This window comes from Fonsecaea multimorphosa (assembly GCF_000836435.1).
Source record: "Fonsecaea multimorphosa CBS 102226 unplaced genomic scaffold supercont1.15, whole genome shotgun sequence".
Lineage (NCBI taxonomy): Eukaryota > Fungi > Ascomycota > Eurotiomycetes > Chaetothyriales > Herpotrichiellaceae > Fonsecaea > Fonsecaea multimorphosa.
The window spans coordinates 85,925-97,192 of record NW_015971649.1 but is presented as its reverse complement, the minus strand read 5'-3'; the positions used below and the strand labels follow the sequence as shown (position 1 = coordinate 97,192).

The 11,268-nt window shown below is 52.5% G+C and overlaps 6 protein-coding genes across 6 annotated transcripts; 2 read left to right on the top strand and 4 right to left on the bottom strand.

Annotated features, from left to right (window-relative positions):
* Positions 1-98: 98 nt before the first annotated feature.
* Positions 99-851, bottom strand: Z520_07399 (uncharacterized protein; the record flags this gene model as incomplete). Its single annotated transcript, XM_016777897.1, has 3 exons — positions 99-286; positions 365-608; positions 663-851. 3 exons carry the CDS (start codon positions 849-851, stop codon positions 99-101), a joined length of 621 nt encoding a protein of 206 aa, XP_016630803.1.
* Positions 852-2,019: 1,168 nt separating this feature from the next.
* On the bottom strand, positions 2,020-2,661 carry Z520_07398 (uncharacterized protein; the record flags this gene model as incomplete). Its single annotated transcript, XM_016777896.1, has 1 exon — positions 2,020-2,661. One exon carries the CDS (start codon positions 2,659-2,661, stop codon positions 2,020-2,022), a length of 642 nt encoding a protein of 213 aa, XP_016630802.1.
* Positions 2,662-3,403: 742 nt separating this feature from the next.
* Z520_07397 (uncharacterized protein) lies at positions 3,404-4,189 on the bottom strand (the record flags this gene model as incomplete). The annotated part of the gene is made up of 2 exons (XM_016777895.1): positions 3,404-4,132; positions 4,184-4,189. The coding sequence occupies 2 exons, from the start codon at positions 4,187-4,189 to the stop codon at positions 3,404-3,406; spliced, it is 735 nt and encodes a 244-aa protein (XP_016630801.1).
* A 596-nt stretch (positions 4,190-4,785) lies between these two features.
* On the bottom strand, positions 4,786-5,850 carry Z520_07396 (uncharacterized protein; the record flags this gene model as incomplete). Its single annotated transcript, XM_016777894.1, has 1 exon — positions 4,786-5,850. The coding sequence occupies one exon, from the start codon at positions 5,848-5,850 to the stop codon at positions 4,786-4,788; it is 1,065 nt and encodes a 354-aa protein (XP_016630800.1).
* An 830-nt stretch (positions 5,851-6,680) lies between these two features.
* On the top strand, positions 6,681-8,737 carry Z520_07395 (uncharacterized protein; the record flags this gene model as incomplete). Its single annotated transcript, XM_016777893.1, has 2 exons — positions 6,681-6,736; positions 6,787-8,737. The coding sequence occupies 2 exons, from the start codon at positions 6,681-6,683 to the stop codon at positions 8,735-8,737; spliced, it is 2,007 nt and encodes a 668-aa protein (XP_016630799.1).
* Positions 8,738-9,315: 578 nt separating this feature from the next.
* On the top strand, positions 9,316-11,216 carry Z520_07394 (uncharacterized protein; the record flags this gene model as incomplete). The annotated part of the gene is made up of 3 exons (XM_016777892.1): positions 9,316-9,394; positions 9,478-10,047; positions 10,153-11,216. 3 exons carry the CDS (start codon positions 9,316-9,318, stop codon positions 11,214-11,216), a joined length of 1,713 nt encoding a protein of 570 aa, XP_016630798.1.
* Positions 11,217-11,268: the final 52 nt, after the last annotated feature.

Below are 11,268 nucleotides of genomic sequence, written 5' to 3'. Positions count from 1 at the left end.
GTGGTTGGAGCGCTGGCGGCAACATTTGCAGCTGACTCGAAACCAGGAGGAAAAGCTGGTGGTTCTGGCACAGTGGAAGGTTAGTGAATCCCCATACATCAATCAGGTGCGCACTTGCCAGGCCAGATGTTTGCGGTTGGAGCATTTGGGCGCGCCATGTTGAAGCTTTCGTCGAACTGAGAACCAACACCTTTCAAGGGCAAGTGGTTGTCGGGATTGCCTGTGGTTGGAGTGCTAGCCGCGACATTTGCAGCTGATTCGAAACCAGGAGGAAAAACCGGTGGGTCTGGTACAATGGAAGGTTAGTGAATCTCCCTACAACAATCAGGTGTGTACTTGCCAGGCCAGATATTTGCGCTGGGACCATCTGGGAGCACCATGTTGAAGCTTTCGTCGAACTGGGAACCGAAACCTTGCGAGGCCAAGTCATTGGTAACGCCTGAGCCCACAGGCTGGTTGGCGCTATCCATGTTGAAGAAAGAGTTGATCTCAGACAATGACGGATCAGGGTACTCAGTGAAAGCAGGACCGTGACCAGTGGCAGCAAAACCAAAGGCGTTGGTGTCAGTGGTGCTGTCGAGGAATTCGGTGAAGGAAAAGTCACTGTTCTAAAGACGTGTTAGCGACAGTCTCCCGGAAACAGACGGACTTTTATCGCTTACGATGTCAGCTTCGAGGAGCGGGCCCAAAAAAGCAAACTCCTGATCGACAGCGTCGCCGTGACTGAAGTCCACGAGAGTTGAGCCTTGGCTGGTCGCCGGCGCTGGGCCAACGCTGTTGACTACACGCGGGTCCATGGATTGATCCTCATTCGCCGCTGGAGCGGGCAAGCCACGTCTCGGCGCCGCCATGTTCGACCGGTAGGAGGTCTAGCCTTGCGCGAGCGTGGACGGACGCTTGACTGATGGTGTTGATGATCGCAACAAGCGGCGCGACAAAAGAAAGAAGATGATACACGATAACTTCGACACAGTTGGGGAGGTGTTGATGAAAGGTAAGGTGAGGGAGGTTGAAAAATTTCAGTCGAGACTTTTCATTGTGAGAACTGCCCTGGGGTCCGGCCTGAGAGTGAAAGACGGCGCTAGCGAGGAACGCGGTCTGGTATAAAGATGCGGTGGTGCAAATGGACCTTGGTGGACATCCAGTGGCCCATATTGCACTTCTGCACAGTGTTCTGTTCCATCGAGACGGACCATTCCCTGGTTGTTGTGCTACTTTGAGCTTCTATACCGTCCTCTCCCGGGCCACTCTCCACGGCTTTGCGCTCAGAGCGGGAGAAGTACGAGACCGTGTTGCTGAGAGGCTCATCCATGGCCCTGCACTAATTTGAAGACGCTGGTGGTGAGCGCATGGTCGACACAGCGGACGCTTCATGTCAGGAGAGAAAGGGAAAGGTAAGGACAAAGATTCAAGGGCCACTCCTTATACCCATGAAACGCCCAGACTTTGCCCGGCACGAGCATTGACGTCACTTCAGGCCTTACACGTGCCTGACTACGAGAGAAAAAGCAAGCCTCATGGCGTGAGATCGTTACCAGAAATTCCGTCAAGTCCCTACCACTACAGAGCTGAGTCTCAGATGCAAGAGGACGGATTCTGGGCAAGAGCGGCCATTGTTTATCATTTCTACTGGACTCAGAGTTATGGCAAAAGAAAGATGCAGGAGAAACATACAAAAGGCATGACATCGAGCCGGAGAAATCTAGCATGGCCGACGTGCAGGCTTGGGAAACCACCTGCAGGAAACATTTTAAGGTTTAGAAAAAGACAGAGAAGCTCAAAAGAGAAGAAAGCATGGGACAATCGGGAAATTCAACACTAAGTGCCGGATTGGTTGTTGTCCCTGGTAATTTGAGTTTGATATGTCATTCAATCATTCAGCAAAGATTCTGTCTTAGAGAGGCTTTTGACCGGTAGTGCTCAGCGATTTGATGGCTGAGATCAATGTTCGAAAGCTGCCCTATACGGAACTGCGCAGTTATTGCATGGTTGGGGGAATTCGAGGTATGTCATCCTGGTTTAGTGTGAATCGGGGTCGACGTGCTCCTTCGTTACAGGACAATCCGTGAGGTCTTGGACCGCCATCTGGCTCAAGAAAACGTCAAATTCTGCCCCGGCCATCTCTGCCGTGTAGTCCTCGAAGAGGCCATCAATAATCTGATTCGACACCGTTGCTGGTTTTTCGACTTGATCTGGAGATGGATCTGTGCTGGAGCTGTCCGCCGTCAACGCGTCGACCATCTCGCTGACGTCCCTGTGGCCATTCCACTGGAGACTCTGGGGGATAAGGCGCTTGATCTCTGCAACCGCGACAGGATCTGGTGTCGGAGACAGCGAGGCCGGATCAAGCGTCACCAACGAGCCGTAAGAATAAGGGAGTGGTGCACCGAGAGTGCGAGTGCGAGCCAGCGGTGTCGACGCCCGAGGGAAATGGATGTTGGGGAACGACAACAAGTTTTGGCCAACCAAGGGAGACCGAGTTCTCAACAGCCCGGCCTTGGGGTGATGTAGAGGCATAGGCATCTTCATGTTGGAAGGCGATTCATAGTTCTGTGGTAGCGGGCTGGATTTTGTCTCAGGAGCCCATGGCTGTTCTGGTGGAGGAGTCTGCTCGATGAGGGCTGAGTAGGATCTTTTTCGTCCCCGAGGAGATCCATCCATTTTCTTTTTAAATAAATGGTTCCCCTCCAATTCCAAGCTATCCCTTATTTTGGCCTTTCTGAATTCTTCAAGGATGGTGGAGTTAGAGGTGGGAAAGGTCTGTCGTTGAGCGATCTGGTTGGGTGTTATGCAAGGGGGTTGAGAACGTGACAGGCCTGGCTTGAGACAAGGCAAGGGAGGGAATGGAACCCCAGCCGCCCAGTGTGTCCCAAAAGGAATGAATCTGCTGATCGCCTTCACAGGGTGATATCGAAAGTCTCTTGCACAGTGCAGAATAAATACAATCTGAAAAAATGAAGCGGTGGTTTCGAAACTTGAAGCTGCGCTGCGCTGGATCCTGGGACACCATCAGCGCAGGCAGTATTGATCGTGAATATGCACACGTAATGCACATATATTCCGGTTCAAAACCTCTGTCTGAGATGAATACACAGGAGAAAGTGACAAAGACGGATACCCACGGCGTCAGAACGACTTGTTTGCTGGTTCAAATGTTTGCATCGATCAATCAAAAGAGGGAATTGATATTGTAAAGCTAATGTATGTGTAGACCTTGTAGTCCTCCATGAGAACACTCCTGGTTCATTTCCACCGTTGAAGCGAGTGTGTAGACCACAGCATTTCATCTCAGTCGTTCGCCATATTCATCGTATGATCATAGACACTTATTCTGTAATTTAGACCCCTTGAAACAACAGCAGATCTGCCAACAACATCTTCTTCCACAGGGCGGTATGTCGGATCACTTCTTAGCCTCGATCTCGGCCAAGAGCTTCTCGTACTCGCTCCAGTCCCACATGATTCGCTTGCATCCGGTAACAAGAAGGTGGTCAGCCATCTCCTGCTTCTGCCCTCTTGTGTGTGTAGAACCAACGTATCCCAGACATGGTATTTTTGCATTCACGGCCGCTAGAACCCCGGACTTGCTGTCTTCGGTAGTCAAGCATTCCTTTGCATTGGCCCCAAGCTGCTGGACTGCATGAAGGTAGACAGCGGGATTTGGCTTGCTGGTTGGAAATGGCAGGGAGTCGGCAGCAGAAAAGATGTTGTCCGGGTGGAAGAATCGGTCGTGGCCGGCTTTCACAAGGCATGCTTTGATGCGTCGAATGGACGAGGAGGAGACGACGGCCAACTTGTATTTGCCTTCGTAACGGAGCTTTTGGAGCGTCTCAATCGACCCAGGGCAGGGCTGAGCTTTCGCCTCAATGTTTTCGATCACACGGTCCTCCTCGAGCTTGATGTAGTCTCGCATTTCTTCGTGATCCAGAGTGAAGCCGAGGTGTTGCTGCAGGACGACCATAATGCTGCGAAAGTTGAGGCCGACAAACTGAGAGATCAACTCTTCAGGTGAATAGCGAGCGGTGATGCCTTTCCTCTCCAGGATCTCGTTGACAATCCCACTGCAGACATCAAAAGCAATGTCCTCAGAGAGCACAAGGGTGTTGTCACAATCGAATAGAAGGTATTTGATCTGCAAGCAGGTGTCAGTAGATGGGATGGGGAAAGATTGATCTGGACCTACCGCCATGGCTTTTTCTTCAGAATAAACTGATGGTATACTTCCTGTGAGCTGCTCGGGTGCGTGCTTGAGACAAATGGTACGTGTGAAGGACGTGAGAGAGCGACAGACAGTATGTACCTGAACAAGGAGTGATCGAAAGAACAGGATTCAAGTAGTCGCTGGGCAGGCAGGAGGGCAACGCAAATAGGGCCGCAGGCAGTGAAAGCGAGCCCAAATGCCACAAAGTCACGGGACTAGGGCAGCCATTGCCCTTTGTGAAGGAAATACTTCAATAAAGGGCTAGCGCACATATCGGGACATTGTATTGCCGATCCGGAGACGTCGATGGCGCTCAAAGGAACTGCTTGCCAGAATATCAAAGGAGGGAGCCATGGTACCAAGGGCCGACAAGGCTGAACAAGGCTGAACAAGGCTGAGTTGCAATCATAACCCCTAGCACCCACTTGCTTACCAAGGAAATCTGGCTAACCACCACGCAGACAAAGACGTAACTGGGTGTTGTCGAGTCATGGACCGGTTCCGACACTCCAACAGACCAAGCTGAGGTGGGTAAAACATAAGCCTCTGACTTAATAAAGCACCGTTGAATTCGGATCGTTAAATCAAGGATATGGCAGGACATCCTCGGGTCTGCCAACATCCTGAGGCAATGGAATCTTCTTTGTGAACGGTTCCTCGGTATCGACCAACTCGTCCACCGTCAGCACCGCCATGCCCTTTCCCATCCCCTTTTGCTGCATGTCTTTTCGCTGGGTTCTCCACTCGCGGTATAGCTTCCACCACCATTGATGTGTCTCCCCGTCTCTACCAAGATGACCGGCAACACCATCTTGACTGACTTGCCGTTCCCAAGGCTTGTCGACAATATAATGGAGGACTATCAGCTTGTCATCGGACCATATCCGAGGATGCCAATATCTCATGGTCTTCAGAGCATTGTATTTCCAGGACAGAGGATGCCACTTCCCACGGAAGAATGCAGCGAGAAAGTCCTGATCCGGGAACTGATAGTTCTTCAGCTGACTGCTGACGTTGAAAAAATGAAGCATTCTGGTCCACAGCTGTTCGGAGGGGTAGAAGAGAAACATGCCGCTGTTCAAGAGGTGATACGTGGGTCGACTCTCTGAGCTAACTGCTGAAGCCACATCGTCGGGGTGATTCAAGGGTGTATAGGCGCAATTTCCCTTGTGCCATTCAGACGGAGCCCATGGATCGTTATCCAGATTACACACACAGGCGTGATTGGCACCGATCCAGTCTCGACCTGGTAGTTTGCATTCAAAAATGTCGTCGGGATTCTGGAAGACAGCCATGTCGGCATCCAGAAAAACGGCTCTCGTGAAGCCTAGGTTGTAGACCTCGAAAGCACGGAGTTTGGTGAATGTGTCTTTGAAGCGCTCGGCAACACTACCAGTATTCTCCTGGTCCTTCTTAGGCAGCAAAAGGGAAACTCTCTCCAATTTCATCCGGCCATAGATCTCGGCTTCCTCTTGGAGGGCAGCAAGAGCCTTGTCTCCTAAAGAGTCAGTGTACTGCACCAATAGAGGATATTTGGATTGGTGTTGGTCGAGAGTGTGAGCTAGGACAATGACGCCTGGAAGATATGACGGCTTTGTCACCAAGGTCACCCAACACCAGTTTTCAGGAGGATCCGTTAGGGAGCCCATATTGAAAAAGACTTCCAAACCAATAGTGTTCTAGGAATTGAGAAAACAGCATATGACCGTGAATGGGTTGAATAACCTATTCAATCCCTCTAGCTTTTTGTACGCCATCTCAGCCCGTGCTCACTGGCCAGTACCTCTGGGCGTCCAGGGTCATGTCGTCATTGACCATTGAGGCTTTCCAAGGTTCTTGGTCGAGTGAGACCAGAGAGCAATAGCTGGACGTGTTACTATCACCCAATTCGAGACAGACTAGAGACACATGAGGCGCATCAACAGGTGTTGAATATCGTGCTTGATAAGGAGTTCCACGTATTACAGTGCAATCTCGCCTGCAAAGGGGAGAGAAACTCCTGAGATTGCAAGACAAAGCGCCTGAGCTCGAATCAGAATACCCGGAACAGCGGGAGGCATGTGATTGGCGGAAACCCGAGGCAGGCCCGGTTTCTCCGCCGACCAATTCGGCATCGTCTTTGTTGACACTCCAATCCACCAACAGGAAGGTCAGCCGAATATGGACCCCTCGCCCAACCAGCTCACCAGGAACGCACCCTTTCAGCTGCGATCCTCAGCTGTCACGGTAAATAACGATCCCACCAGTTCATTCTCTGTCTCATGATTATGGTAGGCTGACACTTGGACCTCAGCTCGTTTGCACATCTCTTTCGACCGATCATTCTATCGTCTCTTGGGCATTTCTTGGATACCAACTCTTCCTTATTCCTCTACGTTTGGTCATTGTCCGAAGCCTCGTGCCCTCTCCCTGTTCCTCCCGGAGTAAAACCAGAAGCACCACGCACGTATCTTAGTCGGCTTGCGTCTGACATGCAGCCATGGTATTGCTGGAGAAGCAATGGGTGAATGTACAAGAGAAGACGTTTACAAAATGGTAGGCAACTCGGCCCCTGCCGTTCCATGAATATGGACTGATACCATTAGGCTGAATAACAAGATCGTCTCGCGCGAGGTCGCCGTTAAAAACCTTGTGACCGACCTATCTGACGGTATCATTCTTATCCACCTGCTAGAAGTCCTGAGCAATGAATCCCTCGGTCGATATGCTTCGAACCCGAGACTCCGGGTTCAGAAGTTTGAAAATGTCAACAAATCGCTGGAATTCATCAAGAGTCGCGGGATCCAGATGACAAACATCGGCGCTGAAGATGTCGTTGACGGCAACAGAAAAATCATCCTGGGCCTAATATGGACCCTCATTTTGCGGTTTACCATCTCCGACATCAATGAGGAAGGATTGACGGCCAAGGAAGGCCTGCTCCTCTGGTGCCAGCGAAAGACTGCGTGCTACGAAGGAGTCGAAGTCCGAGACTTCTCGTCTTCGTGGAATGACGGGCTCGCTTTTTGTGCCCTTCTCGACATCCATCGACCCGACCTCATCGATTTCGACACATTGGATAAGTCTGATCACAAGGGGAACATGAAATTGGCTTTTGATATCGCATCAAAGGAGATTGGTATTCCCGATCTGCTCGACGTGGAAGATGTTGCGGACGTCCCTAAACCCGACGAACGATCCCTTATGACATATATTGCCTATTGGTTTCACGCATTTAGTGCAATGGAACGGGTAGAGAATGCTGGCAGGCGGGTCGAGAAATTTGTGAGCAATATGCAGGGCGCTTGGGAGATGGAGTCGGCGTATGAGAAGAGGATGCGAGCTCTTCTGCAGCAGATCCGACACCAGCGACAGACCTGGCGTGATTCCAGGTTTGAGGGGACATACTCCGACGCCAAAGCTCAAGCCAATGAACTCGCCAGCTACAAACGGAACCAGAAACGAAGGTGGGTGGCAGAAAAGTCCGATCTAGCAGCCCTTCTCGGGAATATCAAGACGAAATTGTCCACATATCGCCTGCGGCCCTACCAGCCTCCAGCAGAGCTACGGTTGGAAGTGCTTGACTATGAATGGGCGGCATTGAGCACCGACGAGCACGCAAGGAGCAAACTGATCAACGAAACCATTCGAGACATCAAGAACGCTCTGAGGAAGAGCTTTGCGGACAAAGCCAACGACTTTGCACTGACTCTGAACACACTTTCTTTAGCTATCTCCGGGCTGGAGGGTGATGTCGAAGATCAACTGGACCACGCGCAGCGACTGTCGGCGAACCTGGGACCGCTCGAACAGTATCTGGAAGGAATAGCTATCCTTGACGAGAAATGCCAGGAGGCCAACATTGATGAAAACGACTTCACGACTTATACTTACGATGAGTTGTTGTATGAGCTGAGCCTGGTAAGGGCGAGTGTGCAGAAGAAGTTGACCTTCCTCGAAAACCAAATGGTGGCGCGCAACATGACGAATCTAACGCCAATCCAGCTTGAGGAATTTGAGTCTGTATTTCGACATTTTGACCGAGACGGCACAAATACTCTGACAGAGTTGGAGTTCAGCGCGGCGTTGGCAAGCCTTGGACTGGTCTACGACGAACAAGAGATGCACGAGAAGTTTCTGGAGGTGTGTCATACCGGTATCGACCCGTCAATGTCGCCGATATCTCGACGGCAAAGGGAGTCGCGTGGAGTGGGCTTCGAACAATTCATCCGCTTCATGGTCGCCGTGACCGAAGACCAAAACAGCGCGGAACAGGTGTTCCAATCCTTCCGCGAAGTGGCAGACGGGAAACCCTATGTCACGGAAATGGATCTTCGGCATTCATTGATTCCAGACGACCTCATCGAAGACCTATTGCAAAGTATGCCAGAACACACGGGCCCAGACATGGAAGCAGATCGGGACGTGCCCAAGTATGATTATATAACTTTCATGCAGGGCATGATTGGGGATGGACATCACGATGCTGGACAGAGAGATGATGAGCGAGGCAGCCGATCAAATGGTGTCACGACTCCCACCACTCCCAGGCGGTAGAAATCACTCCTTCATCCTCTCTGCCTGCATTCTGACTTCGGATATCGTTCTTTTCTGGATTGTCTCATCGGTGTTGGCGGGGTTTGGATAGAAATCAGCTTGAGCGATCCATGACTGTTCCACTATTATGAGCCGGAAAAGAGGTGGCGTTGGCCCAGAGAAAGCACCTGGGGACTGAAGATAGCCGTCGTCGAATACACACATAATTTAATCTCCTACGAGACTTGCGATTATGCTGCAATAGTTGTATTCCCCACGAATCGATGGGGCCGAGGCGGAAACGCGAATGAACGTCGCGCTCTGCTATTGGCGTGGATCCCAGACTCCCGCAGCCTCGGCAGCATTGGCTTTGACTTCGGTTCCATGCATTCCACTGCTCCCACTTCTCCTCCCTGGCTCGGGAACTCTGTTTGTTGTCGAGTCAGTGTACAGCGGGCTCTGAAAGAGCTACCTCGTCCACCAAGATGCCCGTGTTACAACAATCCGCAAACATCTCAGGGAAGAGCTCCAAGAGCAGCCCGATCTCTCGCATGCGCCCGCCCTGAGAGTCGGATACCTTTGCGACGAAACCACTTACGATGGCGCCCCGCAAGACCATCTATCTGCCCTCCAAGGACTATGAGCTGCCGGACATCGATATACTAACATTGATATACGGTATGTATCCTTTTTTTCTTTTGGCCTTGCTGTTTTCGCGTACGTCCCGAAACTCCTCTGGCTAATTGCAAACCACCATCTAGAGTCACCCGAGTCATGGAGCACCGAGTCCACGATTCTCCACGCCGAAGCCGCTGTGCCCTCCAACTGCGTCACCAAGGCCCAAGCGAGAGCTTACACCAAGCGCCTCGCCCACGTCTTCCGCCACGACTTTGGCATCGGCGCAAGTGGTCCCGGGAAAGATGTCGTGGTTTGCATCTCCTCGGGCCAAATTCTGCTCTCAAACGTCTTTTACGGGGTCATCGCCGCGGGGGGAGTGTTCAGCGCGGCAAGTTCCGCGTTTACGTCGCTCGAGTTGGCGCGGCAGGTCAAGCAGGGGAAGAGTAATCTGATTATTGCCAGCCCGGACTGTGTCGAGGTCGCCATACGAGCGGCGAAGGAGTGCAATGTACCGCTGGACAGGGTACTGGTGCTGGAGTCGATGGGTGGGAAGAGAGTGTTACAAGACGTGGAGCGGAAGGGCAGAAATTTCATCCAGGAAGGATGGAGGAAAGAGGATGAGCTGGAATGGGAAAGGATCACGGACAAGAAAGTGTTGGAGGAGAGGGTGGTCTGTCTGCTGTACAGCAGCGGGACGACGGGTGTTCCGAAAGGTAAGAATGTCGTCCTGCATCATCTCTTTGGCCCGGGGCCTCAAAGAGGACTCCTACAACAAGGCTTTTTTGCTGACCTCTTGCTGCTCTTGCACCGTAATTCAGGCGTCAACATCTCCCACACCAACCTCGTCTCCGAAGGTCTCATCCCCCAGTACATGATCCGGGAATACTTCGCCCGCCAGCGCCGGCTCAACCCTTCGTTCAACTTCGAATATCGAACCCTGGCCCACCTGCCCGCCGCGCACATCGCCGGCTGCCAGGGCTACTACGTCAACCCGTCGGTCGCCGGCGGTCCCGTCTACTGGATGCCGAAGTTCGATTTCCCCAAATTTCTCGAATACAACAAAAAGTTCCGCATCACGCATTTCTTCACCGTGCCGCCCATCTACCTGCTCATCGCCAAGAGTCCGCAGGTGACGGACCAGTTTGCGACGCTGGTGCACGCGGTTGGCGGCGCCGCGCCCATGGGCGCAGAGCTGCAGGCCATGGCGGAGAAGAAGCTGGGCTGCTCGATCAGCCAGACCTGGGGCCTGAGCGAGACGACGGGCTCCGTGACGGGCATGCCGTGGGACCAGGACGACAAGACGGGCTCGGTCAGCCCGCTTCTGGCGAATGTGAGGATGAGGATCGTGGATGACGACGAAAATGACGTGGAAGAGGGGTTGGAGGGCGAGTTCATTATGCAAGGACCCATGGTTACCAAGGGGTATTGGGACAACGAGGCGGCGACGAGAGACAGTTTCACAAAGGATGGCGTGTGGTTCAAGACCGGAGACATTGGCCTGTGTAGAAACGGCATGTTCTACGTGGTGGATCGGAAGAAGGAACTTATCAAATACAAGGGCCTCCAAATCGCCCCCGCCGAGCTCGAGGCCCTCCTTCTCTCGCATCCTCTGATCCAAGACGCCGCCGTCATCGGCATCCCCGAACCCAAAGGATTCGGCAACGAAATCCCGCGCGCCTACGTGGTCGCCGATCGGTCCAAGATCTCGGAACAGGAGATCAAGGATTTCGTCAAGCGGAACCTGGCCCAGCACAAGCAGCTTCGCGGCGGCGTGGTTTATCTCGAGGCGATCCCCAAGAGCCCCAGCGGCAAGATCCTCAGGAGGGAACTGAGGGAGGTAGCCAAGCGAGAGGCGAGGGTGGGCGAGCAGGCGAAGATCTGATGCCATGGGGGATAGTGAGTTGAGTTGAGCGGACGGGTGAGATGGCATGGAT